At 43.7% G+C, this 21,109-nt stretch overlaps 2 protein-coding genes across 5 annotated transcripts; one reads left to right on the top strand and one right to left on the bottom strand.

Moving 5' to 3' along the window:
• Positions 1–1,843: 1,843 nt before the first annotated feature.
• Positions 1,844–5,898, top strand: LOC108929128 (corepressor interacting with RBPJ 1). The gene is made up of 7 exons (XM_018743477.1): positions 1,844–2,020; positions 2,373–2,451; positions 2,589–2,726; positions 4,461–4,516; positions 4,901–4,990; positions 5,076–5,168; positions 5,454–5,898. The coding sequence occupies exons 1-7, from the start codon at positions 2,018–2,020 to the stop codon at positions 5,502–5,504; spliced, it is 510 nt and encodes a 169-aa protein (XP_018598993.1). The 5' UTR covers positions 1,844–2,017; the 3' UTR covers positions 5,505–5,898.
• Positions 5,899–6,056: 158 nt separating this feature from the next.
• On the bottom strand, positions 6,057–12,286 carry rd3 (retinal degeneration 3, GUCY2D regulator). 4 transcript variants are annotated; one of them, XM_018743475.2, is made up of 3 exons: positions 10,534–12,286; positions 9,848–10,165; positions 6,057–7,517 (listed from the first exon to the last, which is right to left on the bottom strand). In XM_018743475.2, the coding sequence occupies exons 2-3, from the start codon at positions 10,135–10,137 to the stop codon at positions 7,208–7,210; spliced, it is 600 nt and encodes a 199-aa protein (XP_018598991.1). In that variant the 5' UTR covers positions 10,138–10,165; positions 10,534–12,286; the 3' UTR covers positions 6,057–7,207. The 4 variants fall into 4 exon arrangements, with proteins under 4 accessions (XP_018598991.1, XP_018598989.1, XP_018598992.1 ...); XM_018743473.2 differs by having other exon boundaries at positions 9,848–10,155; positions 11,667–12,286; XM_018743476.2 differs by having other exon boundaries at positions 11,667–11,905.
• Positions 12,287–21,109: the final 8,823 nt, after the last annotated feature.

The following is a 21,109-nucleotide window of genomic DNA, read 5'->3' as shown; positions in this document are numbered from 1 at the left end:
AACAAACTTTAGCAACATTGTCTGTTTCAATGAATTATATTTCTTAAAAGGCAGTGAGGTTTAAAGGTTTTGGCTTGTGTATAACTCAGGAAAATGTTTTGATAAACATGAATCAGTGCACTTACAGGAAGGCTAAGAACAAGATTTAGTTTTCTAAATATTTTATAAAGCCAGCTTGTTCATATTTTATAGAATTATGCCACCTTAATCAAATGACTCTGGTATTAAGAGAGCTGAACAATCGAGTTTTTTATTGTAGAGCTACTGCCTTTGGACCCGAAGGTCACAGGTTCGATTCCCTCCTCTGGCTGGAGTACCCTTGAGCAAGGTACTAACCCTAAAAATTGCTGCAGTAAAAATTACCCAGCTGTATAAATGGGTAAATTGTAAGTACTTTTAACACTGTAAGCTGTTTTGGAGAAAAAGCTAAATGAATAAATGTAAATGTAAGCACTTTACCTGAAAGCAGCTCATCTCATATGTCAAACACAGTCAAGCGAAGAGCACAGAATAGCAACATGTATAATATGGTTTCTTTCATCTGACTGCCATAATGCTTCATGACATCCACCGCTCAAGACCACAAGGCATCTGAACACATAAAATTACTAATCACCAGCTTGAATTTTAGGTGTTTTACTCAAATTTTGTTAACCTATGGAGTTTCCGGTTAGATGTGCTCAGCTATAGAAAATGAATGGGTGCGACAATAATAAAGGACCAAGAGTATTAAATGCAGAACTCAGAAGTTCTAGTAAGTCTAAACCCACCTCACCATCCATCTTAGCACAGAATTGTTTTGACTGCAGCAGAGAACAGAGGAAAACATGTTCATGGTGCCACAAAGGAAATAAATGAGCTTATTTTGCCCAGGACCAAGTAGTAACTTCAGTTAAAAGACACCTATAAACCTAAACTTCCAAAAGGAAGAATACAAATTGTGATGAGTAGAAATGGAAGTTAGTTAAAAGTGTTACTGTCTCACAGCATCTGGGTGGTGCGAGAGGACGTGGATTCGATCCCCGCTCAGCCTGTGTGGAGTTTGCATGTTCTCCCCGTGTCTGCATGGGTTTCCGCCGGGTGCTCTGGTTTCCTCCCACAGTCCAAAGACATGCTCTTCAGGTTCCCCCATAGTGTGTGAGTGACAGAGAGAGTTTGTTCCACTGATGTATGAATGAGTGACCCATTGTAAGTAGTGTATCTAGCAGTGTAAGTCACCTTGGTGAATAAGGTGTGTGGGCTGGTCATCAGAAGTTGCTTTGGAGAAAAGTGTCTGCCGAATGAATAATGTAATGTATTTCAATGTAAACAAGCCACCTAAATTTGGAAGGGAACGGAAGGAGAGAGAAAGCAGTCTAAACTTGTCGCAACAAACTCCAGGCTACTCAAGGGCCGCGTTTGACAGACACGTGCCGAAAACACACTCCGCATTCCTCATCTTCTTACTCTGATCATGGGGAAAAATCAGTCAATTATTTTAAGCGGAAAATCAATGATTGATTCAATCAATTGATTCAATGTTAGCGCTGCAAAACCTGCAACGACTTGACAACATGAGGATCCAGTTTACATTCTGGATTAATTAAATGCTAAAATAGTTCGTTGAATTTAAATGATTTATTTACATTGTGCAAAAAAAAAAAAAATTCTGTCATGAATGAAAAAACGTTTCCAGTGGAAAAGCTCAGAAAACCAGCAGTTGCTTCGCACACGCACGCGCGCGCGCTGCGCGTGGCTAAAACAAGCCACCTAATGGATATGTGGCGACGCTGCAATTGATGACGTCAGAACGGCGGACGACGCACGCGCACTACTTTCCGGTCGTGGCTTTGAGCGTGTTGAATTCTGGGATACAACATGGCTCCTTTGTGTTATAATTTCAGATGTGTAGTTAACTCGTAATTATTCTTTGACAACATAACGACAGCTTTAGCGGGCTACTGGTTATGACGTATAAACAGCTGCAGTGTTCTAAGTGTTTTCAGTTTAAAACCTGGTTGTATATTTGAATTAAATAATGGTAAGTTACGGACTATTTTTAAACTAGTCTACTAGGCCACTGTGTATGATGGGCCGAGGGACGAGTGAGTGCTGAATTGCGAATAATACCGGGCTGTTAGTACAGTTTGCAGTTAAGCTGTTATTCACGAGTAAATGGAACACCCTTGTGTGGCTTGTCACTAATAATAAGTCCCTGTGTGTGTGTGTGTAACACTACTAACTTCATTCATTGCATTGAACCCAGGCAGCTGTACATAACTGACACCACAAATATAACCAACTGTTCTCTTGTTTAGTTTTGTTTAGGTTAAATAAATAAGCATAACTTTAATGGTCTTCTCGCTAATGTTGGTCTAACTGTTGTTTTCCAGTCAGACCAGGGTTCCAAAGTGAAACGACGCTCAGCTCAGTCCAGCACAACCTCTGAGGAAAGGCGGTCAAGGAGTACAGGTGAGGTTTTGTGCCACATTCTCCCCTTCATCTCTCCTTCTTTGTCTGTTCCTTTTGCCTCTGTACTCGGACTGCGTCCTCACCGTGAAGTCAGCATTGCAGAAAGGGACACAGAAAGCTACTTTTCTCCTACGCAGAGAAGGAGAAGAGGAAACGGAAACAAAGCCGCAGCCGATCTTCATCATCCTCCAGTTCGTCGAGCTCCTCCTCTTCATCGTCAGCATCGTCCTCCTCGTCCTGTTCCTCTCTCAGTAGGAGCAGCAGCAGTAGCAGTGGTAGGTGCATTGGTCCACAGCCAAGGAGGATTACTGTGTGTGGATGAGAGGAAGACCTGTCTCCTTGACATAATGTAGCTGAGGATTGTTTGGGTGATGATGGGTTGTTCTCTAACACGATGAACTGATGAGATGTTCAACACACAAGCACCATGTGGTATTGCAATTAAAACCATTACCTTACAGTCTCGAGGTCCAGAGTCTGAATCCCCACTGTTCTGTATACTACAGTTTTTCAGCATACTGTCTCTGAACTGCTCCACTAAAAATATCCAAGTTGTATAAATGGATAAATCATTGTAAATAGCTTAGTGTATCAAACTAACACATGGTCATCCATGAGACACACCCATTCGAGTTGCAAGAATTCAGCTTTATGAGGACTTTTAATACCCCCACTGTGGAGTTTATTTCCATTCGTGAGGACTGAGTTTGGATTTCTCGTGTCAGCTGAGTGGTGGAAGAAATTAACATTTATTCATTTAGTACATGCTTTTCTCTAAAGTGACTTACAGTGATTATGAGCTACTGTTTAGCTGACACCTTTGTCCAAGGTTACTTGGTGTTAGACACACTGCATTAAACAGCCTACACTCATTCATGCATTTATATAATACAGCAATGTAACTCACGTGGACACACACACACCAGTACATTCACACTAAGTCTAAGTGCAAGTTTATTGTAGCATATCCCATAAAGTTTATGTGGTGACAGGATTAAATGCAATCTTTGACTTTTACCCACAGTGTTAGCAGTAGCCAGCCATACAATATTGTAATTAATTAAGCCAAACTGCCTTGTTCTTATGAGAACTAGCACAGAGGTTCTCAGTTCTGGCTCTGTTGTGTTGGAATGATCTCCCCCTCTCTCTCAGAACTGCTGAAACTCTATCCAGATTTAAGAAGGGTCTGAAAACTCACCTCTTCCAGACTCACTTTGCCCAAGATCTCTGAAGCTCATGTAGGGTGTAAATGTTCATAACTTTATGATTATGCCCAGATAAGCCTTTACACAGCCACTACTCCTGTATTATATGTAAATGTTTGTGTACTGTTTCTATAAAAAAAAAAAAAAACTGTAGGAAGGAATCATCTATTCAGAGTTTTATGCACCTACTTGTGTGATGAACATCGGTGCATAAAGTGGAAAGAAACAAACTAAGTTTAAGAATCACATGTCTGCAACTACATTTACGTTTATTTATTTAGCAGATACTTTTCTCCAAAGCAACTTCCAATGAACTCTATGTAGTGTCATCAACCCACACACCTTATTCACCAAGGTGACTTACACAGACTTAAACTAAGTTCCTCTTTCTTCTAATGTAATGGACAAATTGTATTTCTCTGAGATGTACGTCGCTTTGGAGAAAAGCGTCTGCTAAATGAATAAATGTAAACTAATGTTTGTTCATGAAAATGGGATTTAGTGATATTTGGGTGTCCGTTTCAGGACTCAGAACTACATGAAGTTTGATCATTATCGAAATTATTGGTAGTTACATCTTTGACATGAGAATTCACTTTACAAAGGGTTTCTCTGCAGTGTATTACCCTTCGTAAGGTGGGGAGGGGGGAGGTAGTCAGTCATGTTCCACAGCTAATTAAGGATTAATAAACTGCTAATGGTCAGTTTTCCCTCATTTCCAAAATGTTCCCGCTGTGGTTTTTCTACAGACAAGTTATCAGAATTATTTTTATGGTATCTGAAATTTTGAATTTTTTTGTTCAGATTCCCACAGCAAGTCAAAATCGAAGAAAAGAAAGAAGGAAAAGCATCCCAGAAAGGTGTTTATGGCCTTTTGTATTTTCTTAGTGGTGAAAATAGTTATGCATTGTTGCTATAGAATTTCAGTGAATATATGAACAAAGGCAGGTGATACTAGTTTAGTCATAGCCATTTTCCAAGTGTAAAGTTAAATTCAGAGTAGCTAGTATCTTGATGTATTTTATTGTATAACCATGACTTTTGTAGTCATATAGTACAAAATGTGTGCATTTGTATTTATTAGCAATTAATGATAGTGACATTAAAGTTTACCACTAAGACATGTATTTTCATGTAGGGAATAAATGTATAAATCAAACTTTATCTTTTTAATTTTAATTATTAACTTGTTATTAAATTCATTGTTTTGAGAATTAACCAAATAGGTGTTGTGCTTTGAACAGAAGGGGAAAAAAGAGAAAAAACACAAGAGAAAGAAGGACAAAAAATCTAAGGCAGATAGTGAAAGCTCTGGGCCTGTTCAGATATCCAAGGTATGAACAGAATATTGTATAATGAAGTTTGAAGTGCTATCATTGTGTATTTATAGCATTTTACAAACACGCCTTTGTTTTTTAGTATCTGAAGGAAAAAAAGAAGGGTGGAAAGTACAGCATGATCTCAGGGAAGAGGATTAAAATGAAGGTGAAAAAATCTAAAAAGGATAAGCAGGTGATTATGAAATCAATATTTAATTGATTGCTTTGGTTAATTTTACATGAGTTCATTTTTAATATCTTGACTTCAGAATGTTTCCTCAAAATGGAGAGTTGAATATGATTTTTTTTTTATTGCTGAATTATAACAAAAATCAGTATTTGATTATTTTTTTATTGGTTTAGTCAGTGTTGAAATATATCCAGCATATCACTTCTGTTGTAAATATAAAATATTGTACTGAGTTACAGGCAACTGGTATGCTTCTTTGTAATAATTTTTCTTATAACTTATTTACAGAGGGACAAAAATCGTGCTGAACTGCTGGAGTTCCTCAACTCTGCCTTGTGACCTACGCCATTGTGACTGTAGAACTAAAACCCCTTCATTGTCCACAATCATGAGGAGTGACCTTGCAACAAGCTAGTAGTCTAACTCAGGGAAAGTTCATTAACTGTTCCTGCACCTGAGCTCAATCTCTATAATTGTTTCCAGATCAAATAAGAAAAAAAATTAGGACCTAATTAAAGTGTTGTCTCAACAAAATAGACCCTTCTTTTGATTGGGGAAAATTGAGTCCTTTTTTTCTTGTCTATTTAAAACTTGCTTAAGCTTTAAATATTTGGCATACTGTATTATAATATTTTCTATTGATATTTTAAATGTATGCTTTTGGAAGATGTGTGCAAGGTCCTTCAGAAAATCAGTGGACTGCACTGTAATAGAAACGGTATCAACACTTTCAGTAATTCCATAATTGGTTGTATTTCTCAAAACCTTCAATTAATGTAATATTCTGTACAGTACTGCAGTGTCTTTCCAGAATTTCAGTTTGGTCACATAGCGTTGTTCTTTCTTTTCCTTTTTTTTTTTAAAAAAAAAAAAAAAAAAAAAGATTTTTCATATTTTTGGATTTAGGTTTTTTATTTTACAGTATTTCATAGACCTATTGTAACAGAACATAAGGACTAGAGCAAAGATCTATGGAATGGTTTCAGAAAAAAACAATAGTTTGTAAGAGCTGGATAAAGGTTCAGACAGAACCATAATGTGTGTTACCCAGGGCTAATTGTTTTTACTACATTTAGATATTAAAATACCATTGCTGTCATAAATTTGTGTAAATATACAGCACCTAACCCCTTTAACAGTATAAATGTGATTTCTTTACAAATATTTTGGAATACACGAAACCAAAAATGTAGTCATGAAAGAAGGCTGAGTTGTGACATATGTCCTCAATTAGAATCTATGTACAATATTCCTCAGTCTAATAAATCAGTGTTTTATCCCTATTTTCATTATTTGAGCTTCAGCTGGTTGTCCATTCATGCTGTATGGTTCTTTATAACTTGACATCCGTTGTCGTCATAAGCCACTGGCATTGGTCTTACCGCTTTATGAGCCGCCGCATGCGATGTGCCAAATTTTTATTGGATTTTCCCAAGTTCACCCATCAAACTCCACATGCAGTTACTGTATTCCTGGAACGTCCCACGTGAACCTTTAATTGTTGTATATAATACAATTAAGTGATCAGATTTATACAGTGAATTCCAGTAATCACACAGCATGTTGTTCGTGTTTCATTTGCTCAGTAGCAATAAACATGGTAGGACACGAGGTGTGTGACATTGTTTTAAAGTGTGCTATAAAATTGTGTCAAAAGTTTAAAGCTGGGCTATGTATCCTAAAATATTATTTATTTGTATGCAACATCCTATAAAGGATGTTGTGCCATGTCCCTGCTGTCCTTAAAAAAGTGTCAAGAAAAAACTAGTCAGTTTTCAGCTAGTTTTTTTTTTTTTAAAAACTCTCCCATCTGAAATATCCAAAAAATTGAGCACTTGTCAGCCACTCATATAATCTACAAAAATTGTTTATATCAAAGTGATTTATCAAAAAAGGTTAAATATACACAATAGCCTTGTTTTTATACCATCTCTAAACGTCCCTATGAGGTGCAGGTGTGTAGGCTCATGTCCGCCTTGCTCCCGAGCCTCACATTCCTGCTGCAGGAACGTGTTCTGTGGTCACAGCTCCCCACCAGCCTTTCACACCCCTTTGCTGTTGTGGAACTCGGGCATGCTCCAGACCCGCTTGGCCCGCTCGGTGCTCTCCTGGGCCCTCTCCACATCCTCTGACACCGTCTTCACCTCGCTGCTGCCAAAGGGGTTTATCCTGACACGCGACTTGAAGTTCATGAGCGATGTGCTCACAGACCGCTTGTTGTTCCACTGACGCGAAAGCCTCTTGGCTTCCTCCTCCTCCTTCATTCGGTCCAGCGCCTCCAGTAGAACAGAGCGGAACAGACCAGACACCTCCTGTACTTCGGGCTCGTTCTCCGCCATCACCTGCCGGAACCTGCGCACGGAAAAGTGTTTTCCTCGTAGTAAGTATGGCTCAAATGGCAGCGTAAACAAATATTTGATTCTTGGGTGAGGCTTGTGCTACCCAAAACACCAAGTCCAACTACACAGAAAGGTCACACGTACAGATTCTTAGAGATTCAGTAGATACTCTGTGAAATTGTTCATCCCATCTCCAAGACATTACAAACAGAGAATATAGGTCTGTGTGGGCAGTTTATGTGAGGCCAGGCTGGTATAAACATTTGAGCACATTGCTGAAAACTAGTTTGTTTGTTTCTTCATTGATGATTTTTTTTTACATCCAGGTCATTAGTCTGAGTTGAACCTCATTCTCCACGTTGTTCTTGCATAACTGTGAACTGCATTTGAGGAACATTGAAGAACAAAGGACTACTTAAGTAGCCAAAATCCTGACGGATCAGCATGCCTGCGCACTACGCTGGTTGCGATTGCCATGGACTTGCGGATCACCCCCTCCGTGACCAGCAGTACAAACCCAGACCGCGGGCAGGACAGATATGCCCACCATCTGTTTTTTTGGCCCTGACAAGTCTGACATAGACTTTTGACCGATACTGCAGCGTGATCGTGGACTCCTCCTCCTTTCAGAATAAATGCTCTAGGCTGTGTTTCACGAGTTGTGTATAAACTGCCTAAAGACCTCTTGAATCTTTGCGATTGAGTGGAGCAGCAGTCGTCCATTACGTTTAGCCTGCTTGCGGTCGCTGTTGGGCATTCGCTAACCTGCCCGCACCATGTCCACAGGGGGGTCTACGTTAATCCACGAAGAGACAGCATCACACGTGAACGTGGTGCATTCCCGTCCCCGTCAAAGCGGACGCCTTATGCCAGGTAACAGTCCGAGGAAATAGATCGGCGCTTTGGCTGAAATAGACCTGTTTGCTGAGGGTAAGCTATAAGCCGCGGTGCAAGAAGCAGCTGCGGAAACACAAATCCCCCGTGGTTGGCCTGGCCCTGCGATGCAGCCTCACGGCATGGAACAAAGCAGCGCTGGCAGAGAGGCTGTGTGGGTGTTGTATTTTAAAACGCTCCTCGAGCAGAGGGCTCGGTTCATTTCAGCGAGGCCAACGTAGCGTCATCCTTAGCGCGGCGCTCGCCGCGGCGCCTCGGCCGTGTTCTCCGGGAGCTCCGGCGAATCGGTAAATGGCAGCGCTTTTAATTCCCCCCTGACGTCAGCCCTCGAGCACCTGTTCATCCAGCCACTGCAGATTACGGGTCCCCCCTCGAGATGCACGCCGCCTTTATGGGAGAAGAGCGAATGCTGCCAACCAAATCTACTTACTTTTATGAGTGCCTTTATAAGTTCGCCAGAGTCTTTAAATAAGCTGTGCTCATAGTTCTTATCGCTCTTTGACTCTGCCGTTTGGGCTTCTTGCCTTAGCCCGGGGTGAGGTGGCAGGGTACTCAGCCTGATTACAAGGGAGCGTGTTCTCTGCAGCGTTGTCTGCTCGAGGCTCTGGTGCGTGTCCGACCGTTCCTGCTGGACATTTTGTGACTGCGCCGCTAAAAATGTTCGAGTACCTCTCTTTATTTTCAGTCTCCGAGCGAGCTGATGCCGCGCCGAAACGGCCCCGTTCTCGCAGCTGAGCTCTTCGTGGAGGCCGGCGCGCCGCCCCTGTCCTCTTTGCGCAGGCAAACAATACCAGTCCACTAGCTGCTGGGGTGGTAGGTAGCATCGCGGTTACCACGGCCGCCTAGCAATTGGAACGACCCGGGCGTGAATCGCCGCTCCTGCTAAATTAACCTTGGGCATGAACTTCCTCTCAACCACTGCAGTAAAAAAAAAAAATTTACCTAATTGTATCAATTTACATTTATTCGTTTAACAAACATTTTTCTCCGAAGCAAATTTGCAAAGCAGTATTTGACACCTTTGGTCAATGCAAATTACAGTGCTGGACACACTCAACTGAACTGCCTACAGTCATTTATCGTAAAAGAGTGTACAAACCCAACGCTGCAAGTCACTCCGGAAAAAAGCAACAGCAAGATTGTTTGAGTTGCGTTGCTTTTGAGTATCCTTGCTATTAAGGATACTATTTACTATTATGGAAATGGGAATTAAATTATTAAAGAGGAATAGCCGTTTGATCGTTTTGTCTGCTCCGTAGATCGTGCGCTCTGTCGACTTTGTCGCCGCGAAGCTGACATTTTGCAAACTGTAGCAGCGGCGGTTCCGCAGTTCTTCTCATACTCATGCAACCAGTTGTTTAAGAGTCGCATTTTTGAGGAATGATTTGAATGAAAATCCAGGAATAGAATTGCAGGCCCAGAACTGGCAGACCAGTGGGTATCAGTTACCTGAGAATGACGGTCCCACAGTAAGAGGGGTGGAGCTTTGCGCAGAGGTCCTCCAATCCCAGCCTCTCCCCGGCCGTGATGTCATAGTTGGTGCGGGGCACGGTGGCCAGCCAGCTGTAGTCCACGCCGGTCTTCAGCCGCCGGTACTCGTTCTCGCGCTCGCGCTGTTGCCTCTCCGCCTCCTTCATCTGCCAGTTGAGCTCCAGCATCAAGGTGTCGGTCACCACTTCGGCCGGACTCCTGCGAGCGCTGCGGGGGTAGGGCTCGCTCCAGCCGAACCAGGAGGCCATGCCGTCCCCTCGCCTCACCTCGCCTCGCCTGCGGGACGGAAACGGGGACACCGCTGCCACTTTTCAGTCACTGCTCTCCAACTTCCGGGTCGCGGTTACGCGGGAAAGCGAATGTCACCGTTACGCGCCCCGCCGGGCCTCGGAAAAGCAGTTTCCCGTAACTTCTGCCGGATTCGGTGAAAATCAACTAAGAAACCTGCAGCGTTCTATGTAATACCTTCCCTTTGTTACACTGGGCCAAATACCCTTTTTTCTGCTCATCTTGGAAGTAACACAGCAAACACTCAAGGTGTTTACCATAGTGGCCACAAGGCATTACCGTTCTGGGTCCATGAAGATCACGTCCCTGAAGGTGAAGAGAGAACCAGATCCTACGAGAAGAGTTTGTGTGCTTACCAGGAAGAGCGAAGGCTTTTTACAATGAAATCAAAGGTGTGAAGTGATGAACAGAGCAGCTGGAATCACACTGACTCATCTCTCCTCGCAGTCCTCATCAGAGCCCATTAAAGGGATTCTTCAGGTCAAGGTGTCAGCGGGCATCTGGCGCTACAGACCTGTATACGGCCTGCTCCCCCCGTAGAGGAGATCGACAGGGATGGGAGGAAGGTCTTCTGCACGTCATTTCTGATCAGATGTTTACAAACAGATGTGACTTTTGGCTGAACCCCTCGCCTGATCAGTTAGAAAAGAAGAAACGAAATCCCGTTCACCAGCGACGCTGCCTGCCGCCGACATTCCGCGTCCTTCCCGCTGCAGATGCAAAGTCTACATTACAGCTTCTGCCACACGTCTTTTACTCTTTCCCATCCTCTTTAGCCGAACATTATCAATATACCTGCTGAGACATGACACGTAATCCACGGTCATATCAAGCAATGCTATTTTTGCTGCGTCCACTATATGTGAATATACAGTATGTAGCAATATCTGTTTGTAAAGCACATGTACTGTACCTACTGGTGTGTGCAAGTGACATTAGCTATGTGCTATATTGTTTATTCATAAGTTATACAATAATTACAAACAGGGCACATATGCTTTGTTACTTTTGGGCTGTGAAGCTTTCTTTTTTGGAAAATATAGTGCTCCTTTCGCTTTTATCATGACGACAATATTTAATTTCTTCACATATACAGAAGGTGTCAAAGAATTTCTTTACAGAGGCAGAAAATATTGGAAACGGAAATATTCCCAAATAATGTATACATCATAGTGAATAAATATGATCTGACTACCACTGTGCCGCAGATCTGCTCTTTCAGATGTACTTTTAAAGACAAGCATTCTTTTGTCTTGGATACCAGTCTATATGACGTTGCGTAACTCAATGAACTCCTTGTCGCTAATTGAATGATATGGTCCATGTCAGACAACCCTTAGGAGTAACGCTACACAACATCTGTCCGCATGGATCTTAACAAACCAGCTGTACTGCAGAGCTCTCATTCGCCTGTGTTTTTGCACAAAGTAATGCAACGCTGGCTGCTGTGAAACCGGCAAAGCCCCTCGTGCTAAACCTCTCAGCCTACCTGGTTCCTGTCCTCGACCCGGACTCTTCCGAAGTGACTTTTAAAGTGAGGGGGAGCTCCGGCGCCCACCGTACGGCTGCTCTGCCGCATGCGCTGCTCGAGAGCGTGTTGCTGTGAGCTCTGGCTCCGCGGGCTCCTCTCTCTCCGGTGGTCCCGAGGTGCCACCCCCCCTCACGCTCGCTGCACCCCAGCGAGCCTGTGCCTGCCTTCACTTGTCGCTCAAGGCTGGCTGCACTCTCTCAAGGGACCTCGGCAGATCACAGCTTCGTGAAGCTTTCACTCCTTGATAATGATTTACGGTTGCCATAGCAATGATTCTAAGCCTATTTGGCCACAATAAGCTTTAAGTACGAAGGAGAGAGAGAGAGAGGGAGAGAGGAAGGGAGGGAGCGCAAGGGAGAGAGAAGAGGGCGTGAGATGCAAGATAGATGTATTACGTGGATGAGCCGATGACTCCATAGCACAGTTCTTGGGGAAAATTTCAGTGGGAGGGTCTACGTGTTGCTTTCAACATCAAAACTGTAACACAAACTGTGTCCGATTGAAGCCTGCGAAAAGGCAGAGGAACACAAAGTGAATTGTCATGATTTATTCTGAAAGCGGAGCTCAGCACATACAGGAGAGCGTATTCTTATTCAAATGAATTCCAGCCTGGCCTAGTCACGACTGCTGGAGCACGTTAGAGACCATAAGCTGTTCCTGCACGAGCGCGGCGTTGTGGGTCCTGGTAATTTTCCACCCTGTTGTGCACCAGCTGTCCTGCTTCGTTGCCGCTGTTCCTCTGGCCGGCGGCTCTGCGGTCTCGGCCCATGTGCCCGGTCGGCCTGTGCCGCAAAACCAGGCTCGGGTCAGTAGATTGTCAGGTAGGATCTCCTGCTAATCCAAGCAGACGTCCACGCTAAGCCCTCCTCGCTGAGGCTGCCAGCAGGAGGTGAGGTCGCTCTCTACAGGCGGTCACATGGCACGAGAGTTACCCCACGCTTCGCGGGCCGAGTCCCTTGGTGCTCGACTGCAGTGCCACCCAGTTTGGGAAGCGAGCAGTGTCCAGTGGCTGGAGTCCTAGAGACAACCGTCCTTCGTGTCATCACGGTCCAGTCCCTGTCCTCGTGCTTCTTCTCACCACATCTTCAGAGCCTCTTTGTCCCCTTGAAGAGCTCATCCTGAACACGACACACAGGGGTTCGCTACAGGGCCATTTCTTTTCGTTTACAGATTATACCGATGTTTGGTATGCTTTTATTTTCCGCAGACAGTATGTTCCACAAAAAACTGGGCATCATCACCACAATCAGTTCATGTTGGCTGATGCTAGGATGTAGAAATATACCGCTGGTTTAAAAACTCTCTCACACACACACACACACACACACACACACACACACACACACACACACACACACACACACACACACACACACACACACAGTTTCAGAACCGCTTGTCCCATACGGGGTCACGGGGGAACCGGAGCCTACCCGGCAACACAGGGCGTAAGGCCGGAGGGGGAAGGGGACACACCCAGGACAGGACGCCAGTCCGTCGCAAGGCACCCTAAGCGGGACTCGAACCCCAGACCCACCAGACAGCAGGACCGTGGTCCAACCCACTGCGCCACCGCACCCCTTGGTTTAAAAACTCAAAAGAAACAAAAACTGTGTTCATAATTAAAATGCAATTTTTTTGGTCCAATTTTGTTTTTTTTCCTCATGTAATGTCATCATCCATGTGAATCATTTTAATGAAATCGGTAATTCGATTTCAGTACTGATTTCATTGCCCTACTACCTTGGAATTTATGAAGCAACTACATATTTGTATATTTTTATGCATATGCAAAATTTTGAAAATGATTGCCATGCTATGTCTCGGTAAAATGGAACATATTCTGTTGTGTTTAAAATGCTGGTTTGTGTTATGATTTGGCCACATCACCACGCTCGTGGTGTGGGCAGTGGATTTCCGTGTTTGAATATGAAAATGAAGAATGAATCATGTGAAGTTGTGTGGAGCTGCCATGGGGTCATTGAGTTCCGTCTGCAGAAATTAATTTAGTCACTGCTGTGCGTCTGAAAAATTATCCCATATTATCAGCTAAAGCTGCAGCAGGATTATGGAATTTTCACTGTTCAGTCTATAGGCACATTCAGTTCCGAAAATTTCAGATTACTGCTTTTAAACATTGACATTTTTCTTGAATTCTGTCTGACCTTTTCCTCTGGGAGAACAATGTGTTTCGGAAATTATCTTAATTAGTTAAATTATCTTAAGGTGAAATGGAAAATATATCAGAAATCGAAGCGACATATGTAAGTAAACTGTTCTGGGTTCTGTATGTGTTGTTGACTGTAAAAAACTGAAAATTTAGTGACTGCAATGTATATATAGTGTGTGAGTGACAGTGGCAGAGAGAGTATGTGTGTTCCATTGATGTATGGATGAGTGACCCATTGTAAGTAGTGTATCTAGCAGTGTAAGTCACCTTGGTGAATAAGGTGTGTGGACTGGTCATCATAAGTTGCTTTGGAGAAAAGTGTCTGCTAAATACGTAAATGTAATGTCTAAAAAAATATTGTACTTTACTGTATTATTATAGGACTGTATAATCCTGACCATTATGTTCTATAGTGAAGCATGTAAACAGTTTACTCACTTTCATTAACAGTTCAGTTATTTTATATATCCCCTCAGGGTTGTGACCCCCAGAGTGGGAGAGGGACTCCAGCAGATTCCAGGAACAACATCTAAAGTCTCTGACATCCAGAAGAGTGCAGTCCTAGGGACAGCTAAGATACTGCACAGAACCCTCAAATTCAATTTATACAGCCGGGAAATATTACTGGAGCAATTTTTTGCGCTAAGTACCTTACTCAAGGGTACTACAGCCAGAGGTGGGGATTGAACCTGCAACCTTTGGGGCCAAACGCAGTAGCGATGGATGGATGGATGGATGGATGGATGGATGGATGGAAGGAAGGAAGGAAATAAATAAATAAATAAATAAATAAATAACTGAGCTGTTAATGACAGTGAGTGAGTAAACTGTTTACACATATTTTATGTGAGTATATATCATAGATACAGTGCCATAGGACTAACAGTATATATATATATATATATGTGATCCACTGCGCCTTGAAAACGTTATTCACCGTTCGGCCGCTAGAGGGCGCAGGAAGCCCAGTACATCTGCTCACGTTTAAGCGCTTTCAATGCTGAAGTGTCAGTGCGACAGTTTCTACTCACAGAAAGGGTCACTTCACTTGAGTCGTTTTTCTCTGTTTCCCAGTTACAGGATCTACTGGGATTTAACCACTGATTTCTTGACAGTCTTTAGAACTGATTCTCTGCTGTTGCATTCGGGGTTTTCTCAGATTTCGGACTCTTGCGCCGTTGCCGCAGAGTCAGCCTGTCGCGTTGTCCGAATTTCTCAGCAGCGACCTTCCCCGAGAATGACTCTCCGCTTTGCCATTAAAGCACTCCCACGATGCTGTACGTAGCACCGGATGCGTGTCTGTGGGTGTGGGTGCGTGTTCTCCGGAAAGCAAAGGGAGAAAGTAGCCCCAGGCCGGTGGGCCAAACTCTCCTGAGAAGAGCTCCGCGCATTGGCCGAAAGGCACGAATGAGAGCACAGGGCTACAGAGGGGAGCAATGGGGCAAATGGAGCAGAACCCATCACCAAGTACTCTCCCGTCTCCTTCGCCTTTCACTCGTGCGCCGTTGCCCGGTTACGACCCTCCATCGCCTGACCGCTACGCAAAACCAGGCAGATAACAAAGAGAAATTGCCCCCTGATGCTAGCAGTAATGTGACAGTGTCCTTTTTTTACCTTTAAGTTCACATTTATTCATTTAGCAGATGCTTTTCTCCAGGCCGACTTCCAGCGAACACTATGTAGCATGCAGTAGCGTTGAGCTGCAGCGTTTCATACAGTCGAGTGAGACTCCTGCTGATGACTTGCTCTTCTTCACAATGAGGAGACAAGAGCCGTTGCGTTGAGGAACAATCACATCTTTTCACTCCTTGGAAAGCAGGAGAAGTTAAAGCCCACCCCCCCCACCAACGACAAGTGAGAGAGCACTGGGGCAGTCGGGGGTCTGAATGCTGGCTTTGTTCCATTGTTTGTTCAGCGCCCCACGTCCCGTGTCCCACCAGGCGTCTGTCCGCTCGCTGCCGAGGCGCCGTGTCCAGATGCCCTCCTCCTCTCCGTTCGCGAGGAAGCCCTTCAGGCCGCACAGTGTGCAATCCAGAAATGAGGAGACCCCATTTGTCACCACAGCACCCAAGACGGGCTCCACTCTTATACCGTGGAATGAGGTACTGAACAAGGTAAAGCTGTGCTGAGGCTGAGTTCCCAGTCCTGTACGTGTGCGTGTGTGTGTGTGTGTGTGTGTGCGTGTACCTGTACACTCTTTCTCATGCAACTGCTGCCATCTAAGAAACACAATTAACTCGGGTTTCCCCAAAAAGGAGGTCTCTACAATTGGCTGTGTGTGCCAGCATTTAAATTAATACATTTTTGTAGCAAGAAACTCCAAATTATCACACACAGATACACTTGGATGCTTCTGATATGAGCACAGATGTACAGGCTCGTGGCAATGATCACCATATGCTGTGTTCATTCATAAAAAATTCGATGTAAAAATACTAATTAAACTCAAAAATAATTATGCTATATTATGGAAATAGACAATATAACAGAGCTGGCTGAGCTCAGAAAGAAGAAAGTTGTCAGGAAAATGTGTGCTGCTCTTTATCTGAATACAATGTCCCTACACATCACCGGAAAGCAAAATGTACACTTTCTCCTTTGGGAGATGATTTAAATTGGTCCTCTGAGTGGTTTAAGAAAAAAAAAACATTCCTTGCATGTCCTTGTTAAACCTGTTCTTGAATTACCTTTACTGGAGTACGACTGAAATGAATGTGCAAATACATACATTTTATTGTATTTCTACATATTACTGAGTTTCAGGACTAAAGGAACCGTGTCTTATGACTTTAAGGAAGGCCGCCTTGTGCTGATTTTATGAAACCAATGTAAAAGAGTACATTTGCTGACATCCCTTTTTTAGGTTTGCCTTGGCCTAAGGCCTGATTCGAGTGATAGTGATCAGAGGTCAGGGTCTGCCGAAGCTCAGACGGCAGCACAGTGGCTCCTTCTACAGGCTTAATAATAGCACACTCATGACCTTATGGAAAATGGAAAAAACCCAATCCTATGGGTAAAACTAAACATAAGTTGTTTCTTTTAAAGCACAATTGTAGTGTACTCTTTACTCCTTACATTACTCTTTGTAATTTACTGGGGACACTGAATCTGGCAAAATTTAAATAGTTTTAGCTAAGCCTAGAGAAGGGGAAAAATGAATCATTAGAACACAGCTTCTGCAAAGAGCAGAGGTTCGGACGGAAACAAACATTCATCTTATAGACTTGTAATCTGGAGACTCCGATAATAGTTTTCAGGGCATGTTTTCGTAAACTAATGGAACAGCTGAACTAATATAACATACCGGCATAATCTGAATGTGTAAAACAAGTCTCCTTCTGTACCAGCTGGTAGTGCAGTGGTTAAATCTGCTGCCTTTGGACCCCGAAGGTACAGGTTTGGTTCCTACCTTTAGCTATAGTACCCATGAGCAAAGTACACACACACACTTTCTGAACTGCTTGTCCCTTTCAGGGTTCTGGGGAGCCAGAGCCTAACCTGGCAACACAGGGCATGAGGGGGGAGGGGACACACCCAGGACAGGATGCCAGTCTGTTGCAAGGCACCCCAAGTGGGACTCGAACCCTAGACCCACTGGAGAGCAGGACCCAGTCCAAGCCACTGTGTCCCCCTTGAGCAAAGTACTTACCCTAAAGTACTCCAGTAAAGTTACCCAGCTGTATAAATGGGTAAATAATTGTAGGTACCTTAACACTGTAAATAGCTGGGGGAAGTGTGAGCTGAGTGAGTCAATGTATTGCAAGTCTTTAGCTGATGTTTTTCTCCAAAACAACTTATAATGTTAAGGTCATAATTATTGCATGCTTACAATCATTTACTCATTCATACAGCTGTATAATTTTACAGGAGCAATTGAGGGTAAGTATCATATTACAGCTAGAGGTGGGGATCAAACCTGCAACCTTTGGGTCCAAAGGCAGTAATTCTAACCACTACACTACCAGCTCTCCTGACATAGTAACACATGGCTGGCAACAGTAACTCAGAAGTAAGAGCCCAAGTTGTTCCACACAGATTCTTTGTGTTTCATTCGTCCTGAGAGACTCTCTGCTTTATTTTTAGGAAGGCTTGGTGGCAGCACAGCACAAGGAGCACCGGGCAGATAGGTGGGGTGTCACGTGAACCCGAGTCCGCAGCAGTACGCTTTATGGAACAACTCATTCCATCAGTCCCACATTTGTCAGACAAGGATTTCATCAGTTTTCCCTAAAACCAGCAGATTCCTTGACCACATGCACAAAGAATAGCAGTTATATATTAATGATGAAGCAGTTTCCTGACCCATTTTGGTTCCATATGGCATGTCTGCTGCACTGAGTATGTCAGTGGTTTGGGGTTCGTTATAAGAGAAATCTTTAGTCTCTCGGAGACGTTTCGATCTCTAAAAAAGAAGGTTTGCACAAGAAGTGCAGTCCTTCCTTTTCACGTGATTGCGCAGATGTCGGTGACTCAATGGAATCCATCGAAAAAGGAAGTCAATCTGCCTGCGACTGCCGTCAGAAACCAAGCGGTTGCCGTCACCGGCTGCTTCTACTACGTCTCACGCTCCCGTGCTCCTCCAGCGCCCATGAGGATTGCTTCCAGTTTGGCTTTCCAGGGAATGCAATTATGCTGCGGCGTCACAAATGCCCCCAGCGAGGGCTGTGCTCTAGTAACTCACATGTAGGGCTTGCGAATCTGGCGGCTCACCATGACTGCACCCGTTGAAGTGCTGCCCTCGTGCCTGTGGCCCCGAGAGCGTTTCACTCTCACGGTCATCACAAAGTCTTTGAATTCAGCAGACATGGCCATGAAGGGCCAGATCATCATCTGCTTGGAAAAAAACATCTTCATTTCATTCATTTATGTTCGGTGCCCCTCTCCAGCAGCCTTATTTTGGCGCTGAATTAACATCCAGAGAGGACTCACTTCTAGATGTTGGATTCACATTCAGATTCAGCTGTTTGTGAAATTAAATTTCACTATTTTAATACGGCGGTGGGGCACCGTGGTGCAGCGACTTCGTCCGGGTCCTGCTCTCTGGCGGGTCTGGGGTTCGAGTCCTGCTTGGGGTGCCTCGTGAGGGACTGGCTTCCTGTCCTAAGTCCGTCCCCTACCTCCTGTGTTGCTGACTTAGGCTTTGGCTTGCTGCAACCCCATTTGGGACAAGCGGTTTGTGTGCGTTTGTTTGTTTTAAGATGTTAATTTTAGGATGATTCAGCCTTAGTTCCCAGTTTTTGTGGTGGAGTGGAGAAGCCCAACACATAGATGGACATACAAATGACAGTTGGACATATATGAACCTATAAAAAGACATACATGGACACACTGGACTCACAAATGAGCGCTGGGTACGGGGAAAAAAAAAAAAAAACCATCTGTGCTGACATAATTCTGTTCGCACAGTTGTTTGGGTAGGACCCAATAACAGCTACCGCTTACCAAGAGATTCAATTTACATGTCGAACGAGTGATTCGTTCATCGTACCTAAGCGTCGCTTCTCTGCCTATTAAGGGACAAAGATAATATTGTCACCAAAGATTCCCTCTCAATTTCATATCTCGTTTACACATATTGTACATGTTTACATAAGCCAGAGATGCAATGAAAATATGTGTCAAAGGTGATTCAAGAGTTGCACAAGCACGCTGGAGTTAGAAACATGTCAAAGCGAACTGAGCAAATATCTCAGAGGCTGTCTATCTGTCAGCACGTTGCCCTTTGATCGCACGTCCCCTTGGATCTTCCGTCTGTACCGCCATACGAGTAATAGGAAGAATCATAAACTTTCACGGGTGAGATCTGATCGCCTAATCCGCTCAGAACAGAAGTCCTACTTGTTCCGCAAAAGCGACTTTTTGGGGTCGGTAATACAGCACGTTCAATATTTCTCTTTCGGTTTCTCGCCGCTGATCCGCTCGCAACTTCTAAGTCAGCTTGAAACTTTCCGGTCACAAGAACATCCCTCCTTCTCTACTTTCTCTTTTCGCCGACTTGTATGAGAACGGAGGATTGAAACTCAACAATTTCCACTATTGCAGTCATTAAAAACGTTTCACTTTTTCCATGATGACCTAATAAAGACAAAGCTTCCTTACGTAAAACTGATATCTAAACCACTTTTGAGTACATTGTACAAAAATTCACCTCTGCGTAGCACACGGCCTGCTCTCAGAGTGGGTTTAACACATTCTTTGTTCCGCTAATCCATGGAAATCAGTGTTGCTAAGTAAGTCATTGAACGGCACTCTTAATTCCTAATCCAGATCCCTTTCTGAAAAATATAGCTGTTAAGCCACTGATAGTAAGTTGTAAAAGATCTGGAACGATTAAAACGAGGGGAAGGTTTGAAAAATATTAAGGGGTTTAATTCGACAGAGTATAAAATCTTAATGACATGAACATGCGAAGGAAAAACAAAATCCCACTAACTACTTACCGAGTTCACCTCGTGTTAATCTGCGGGGGGTCCAGCGTGGTTATTTTTACTGCTTTGTGTTCATTTCATTTATGTCTTCTTTTCATTCTATGCCTCTACAAGAAAACATGCATTGTTCCATTGTTTATTGCTCTGTCGCTTCCTCTTGTCTTCTTAAATGCCGTCGAGCACCTGGAAAGCCCTAAAGGTTTTTAGGGACACGGAGAGTCAGGTTACACTGCTTTGTGGTAAACGAACATTCTGGTCCCTGTGGTCATTCTCCCCACTTTCGGCTCCCTGCAAAATTTCACACAGGTGGACGTTCTTTTAACGATGAGGCTTAATTATATTATTAACCATTGTGGTAAAGCTCTGACTTCAGGATTCGAGTAGTCATCCACGTCTTCAAGCACAGAGAAATGCAAATACATTAAAAATTAATTAGAACTATTTGGAAAAACATTTAACAGCCCCCAGAAGGAAGATAAAACAGAGGAATCAAAGTCACACCTGCTCGGGTACGCTGCGACGATGTACAGTACAAGTCAAAAGTTTGGGTACAACCTGGGCGATAATTGTGTTGTTCCAACTGGGCAGAAGAATAAAAGCAAAGCAATCCATAAGTGTCCTGAATCTCTCTGGGAACTGCTGCAGAAGACTTGAGAAGGCTTGTCAGCTCATTTCCTGCTCTCTCACACACACACACACACACACACACACACACACACACACACACACACACACATTGACTGAAACCGCTTGTCCCAAGCAGGTTCACGGTCAGCTGGAGCCTAACCCAGCAACACTGGAGG

The sequence above is a fragment of the Scleropages formosus genome, chromosome 1 (genome assembly GCF_900964775.1).
Source record: "Scleropages formosus chromosome 1, fSclFor1.1, whole genome shotgun sequence".
Lineage (NCBI taxonomy): Eukaryota > Metazoa > Chordata > Actinopteri > Osteoglossiformes > Osteoglossidae > Scleropages > Scleropages formosus.
This window is presented reverse-complemented; position numbering and strand designations above follow the sequence as displayed.

Bases quoted from the DNA above. Each gene is read 5' to 3' on its own strand.
- LOC108929128 (XM_018743477.1), top strand. The intron at 4,517-4,900 runs GTGTTTATGGCC...TGCTTTGAACAG, and splicing joins AGGAAAAGCATCCCAGAAAG to AAGGGGAAAAAAGAGAAAAA. The intron at 4,991-5,075 runs GTATGAACAGAA...TTTGTTTTTTAG, and splicing joins GGCCTGTTCAGATATCCAAG to TATCTGAAGGAAAAAAAGAA.
- rd3 (XM_018743473.2), bottom strand. From the start codon at position 11,756: ATGCGGCAGAGCAGCCGTACGGTGGGCGCCGGAGCTCCCCCTCACTTT. The intron at 10,156-11,666 runs GTAGGCTGAGAG...AGGCGAGGCGAG, and splicing joins GGGTCGAGGACAGGAACCAG to GTGAGGCGAGGGGACGGCAT. The intron at 7,518-9,847 runs GTAACTGATACC...TTCCGTGCGCAG, and splicing joins TGTGGGACCGTCATTCTCAG to GTTCCGGCAGGTGATGGCGG.